This window comes from Myotis davidii, unplaced genomic scaffold (assembly GCF_000327345.1).
Source record: "Myotis davidii unplaced genomic scaffold, ASM32734v1 scaffold889, whole genome shotgun sequence".
In the NCBI taxonomy this organism is placed as follows: Eukaryota; Metazoa; Chordata; class Mammalia; order Chiroptera; family Vespertilionidae; genus Myotis; species Myotis davidii.
The window spans coordinates 623,108-626,990 of NW_006299519.1; the positions used below are offsets into that span (position 1 = coordinate 623,108).

Consider the following 3,883-nt stretch of genomic DNA (forward strand, 5'->3'; position numbering starts at 1 on the left):
GTATCCCTACACCATGGGTCTAAGAATGGAGTTAGTCCTGCCAGAAGTGTTCTGAATGAGTCTCTACTGCCACCTTGTGATCCATGCAAATCTGTAAGCGCTTCTTAACTATCCTTGAACAAGCTATTCTCATCTTGCCCCAAAGTGACATTTGCCTCTCTAGAACATGGCTTACAAGCTCATCTTTTTCCTCTTCAAAGATCATTAATTACCGAGCAGTTAAAACTATGAGACTGGATGACACAAGATTGCCATTATTAATGGTCAGATAGTGGCAATAATATATGGTGTAACCCAATGTTTGGGAATGCTGGATGAGATTTTTCAGTCTCCATACATCAGCTGGATTCAGGATCCTTTTATTACACCAAATAAACACAACAAATATTTATCAAGTGCCTATTTTATGCCAGAACAATGAGACTTTGTTCCTATAACCTTTAGGATTCTTTTAATTAATGGAAGAAACAGAGAAATAAACAGACAAATATAAGAAGTCTCAAAAAAGGACAGGATGGAAATATGCACATAGCAAGGGCACTTAGCTAAACTTGCAGAATTTGAGAAAGATATTGGGGGAAAGAATTACTAACAAAGGGAAGTATGAGCCCAAAGGCATGAGTCTGAGACACCCTGGTATATCAGGAGAACGAAAAGTACTATAACTATAATTGGTATGGGTGGAACCTAGGGAGAGAGAGAGAGAGAGAGAATGAATGAATATGAGTATGGTTCATGTCAGTTCATGGAGTGTCTTGTATGTCCTGGTAGGAAAATTGGCTTTTATTTCAAAAGAGAGGGGAACCTTTTAAGGTAGTTAAATCAGTAGTGATTAGATTTGCATTTGATAACCTTATGGAGAATGAATTGAAAGGGTAAAACTGTGCTGGCAAATGAGTGACAGCCATCTACACAAAAAATACAAGGTACTGGCTGAATTGAGGCAGTGGTAGTCATGATGGAAAAGAACGAACAAATTCAGGGAGGCAGAACTCAAAAGTGGGTGGACATGGTGATTAGGGACAATATAGCAGATGAGTCAAGAGTAATGACACTATTACTTAAATCAGGCAAACTGGAGAGAAGCAGATTTGGGTAAGAAAGTAAACATGTACTTGCTCTGAAACCTTCAATAATGCTAAGGTGATATAGTCAAGTTCTTTCAGTTTCTCTTTCAGTTTTTGCAATGAATTTCAACTTGATGATTAGAATTGGACATGGAGCAATTGTACACTTTCTAGAAATGTCTGTCAGCTAATTGTATAAAAAACTTTGTAGACTCTCCTCTCTCAGCTGAACATATCTCTCAGAAGATCTCTGTGGAATCCAAGTTCATTATCACTATTTCATTTTTATATCAGTATTGTGATCTGTGGTGAGAAAATACATCACTGTTTCTATCCACAATCTGGAAGGGCTGAAGTGTATTTCTACAGTTTCAATACTTCTGTTCCTCTCTCCTTTTAATCTTCACCTAAAAACTGGGGATGACTAGACTCATAATCCTTACACATCCTATATTTTATTATTCATACTTGATTGTAAAAGTTTGCATTTTTTAACAATTCACCAACCTAAAAATCTCTAAAAAATATTACCAAGAATATTCAGTTTATAACATTTTTATCACAAACTGAAGAGAACATATGAATTCTGTATTTGTATTGTGAAATTAGAGGTGAATCTCCTTCATTGTGCAAAGACCAGGGGGAAATCTACAGGAAAGGAGATTTCGTGAATTCAAGTAATTTGAGAATGATGTAAAGAATACACTTTGGGAATTATGCTATCCATGCTACAGCTATTCGACCAACACTTCTCTGTTTCCATGTAGACCCCTCTCACCTTCAGGAACTGACCCTCTGTGGGCCGCACATGAAGTTTGATGAAGATCGTTGCGAGTGCGTGTGTAAAACAACCTGTCCCGCAGATCTCATCCAGCACCCAGAAAACTGCAGTTGCATTGAGTGCAGAGAGAGTCTGGAGAGCTGCTGCAGGAAGCACAAGGTATTTCACCCAGATACCTGCAGGTGAATGGCTTTTTCACTTTCACATTAACTTGACTCATCACCATTTAATGTAAATGCCATTTTGATTCAGTGGGATTCCTTATTAAGCCATTTTTTTCAATGCCCAAGCCCCTTTTTGATAGTAAAACAGAGGTTTGGCAACTAAGAATAAGCAAGAGATTACAGAGTAATGATTGAGAAATCAAGAAAATCCTGCTTGCAATTATTGGTTTACGGATCTTAAGCAAAAAATAGAATGATGAGATGTAAACAATTATTTGTGGAGGATAGTGGGGGGTTTCAGGTCAGTAGACTCTTTGGTTCAGTCTCTCTCAATATATGAACATATATGTTTATTTGGTTATTTTTTCTTTGAGAAAGAGGATATTACTGGATTTATGTAGCAAGAAATTTATTGATGACTAGAACAGTTAAAGATTACTGAGTGCACTTTAGTATATTTGGATTCCATGTGGGATAACTATTCAGGATTTTATATTGACATTTTAAATACATATCTGAAAAATTTACTTTACAAACTTAAATCAGAACAGAGTTATTTCTTTGAATTTAGTCCTGGATTCTGAATTCTCACGTGTATTTTATTTATTTATTTTTTACAACAGCTGTGAGGAAGGATGCCCCTTTCACACCAGAATGTGTACCAATGCTAAACCAGCCTGTGCAAAGCATTGCCGCTTTCCAAAGGAGAAAAGGCCTACCCCTGAGCTCCACAGTCAAGAAAATCCTTGATTCAGCTTTGTTCCCAAGTTCCTCCTCCCTCATTTTAAACAGCATGCCGCTTTGCCAAGTTGCTGTCACTGTTTTTCTTTTTTTTCCAGGGGTTGGAAAAAATTCATTTCACATAGTACCGGGGTAATCCAAACCAACCTTCCATTAAACAGCAGTTGAGGATTCCCTGGTTCCTTGATAGATATCTGCTCTGCACACGAAGGAGTGGAGAAGAGGGAGCCTGTGTAACCCTTTCTGTTTGGTGAATGAAAAAGGTTTGATCATCATGAAATGATAAGTGCTTTGTCACTGATTACTCACAACAGATGAGGCAATTTGAATAGTCTCTGAGTCCTTTGCTAATTGCAACTCTCTTGTGAATTATTCTGATTCTTCCTTTGCAGATTTGATTCATATGATCAGCACTGATTTTCTGATTACTGTCCAGCTTGTAGTTTTGAGTTTACCAAACTCCTGTCTGTTGTTTCATATTTAAGTGTATTTAAAGAAAATAAACACCATTATTCAAGCCATTGAATTTTGTGTGTTATTTAATATGCTTCCACTCCAAATTTTATGCTAAAGAAAACAATGTTGTGAAGAGAGAAAAGAATTTAGAAGTGGGGCTTGTGGGGAGAGACATAAGCACAACAAAACTTCACACCAGTTTTGGAAAACCTAAGGAGTAGCTATTACAAGGTTTAAGATGCTAAACAATGTTAAATCAATGTGACCCCCAAATCAGCTGGAAAACAATCTTTTCTTTGAGATTCAATTTAACTTGACTTGACCCTCATCCCAGGGCACAGGGGAGCCTACTGGGTCCCTGGACATCTTTGGATCTGCCCCCAAACCTACTCAAACCATGTTTTGGTTAGTGGCTCTATCTTCCTAATTGCCATTTAGGTGGAGCTATTATCAGGAATTCTGGGCTAGGACAAAACTATTTGCAATTTGGCTTTGCACTACAACCCCTCCCCATTGCCTCCTCAACCCTCAATAACCACCAAGAGATTTGCACTTGGATTCTGAGGCTGGATCTGACCTGGGGTGGGGCTGGTCCTCAGGGTGGAGGTGGGATAATTGGCCCATTGCCTTATTAGAATTCACTGGTTATTGTACAGAAATACTTATCATACTAA

At 37.9% G+C, this 3,883-nt stretch overlaps 1 protein-coding gene across 2 annotated transcripts in view; it reads left to right on the plus strand.

Moving 5' to 3' along the window:
- The window catches only part of FIGF (c-fos induced growth factor (vascular endothelial growth factor D)), a 29,513-nt gene extending 26,239 nt beyond the window's left edge, over positions 1 to 3,274 (plus strand). The window contains exons 6-7 of one of the 2 annotated variants that reach the window (XM_006775215.2): positions 1,835 to 2,007; positions 2,636 to 2,718. In XM_006775215.2, coding sequence (XP_006775278.1) covers positions 1,835 to 2,007; positions 2,636 to 2,641 — 179 coding nt within the window. In that variant the 3' untranslated portion in view covers positions 2,642 to 2,718. Of the gene's footprint in view, positions 1 to 1,834; positions 2,031 to 2,635 lie in introns of both variants that reach the window. The other variant, XM_006775214.2, reaches the window with a different exon arrangement.
- The last annotated feature ends 609 nt before the right edge of the window (positions 3,275 to 3,883 follow it).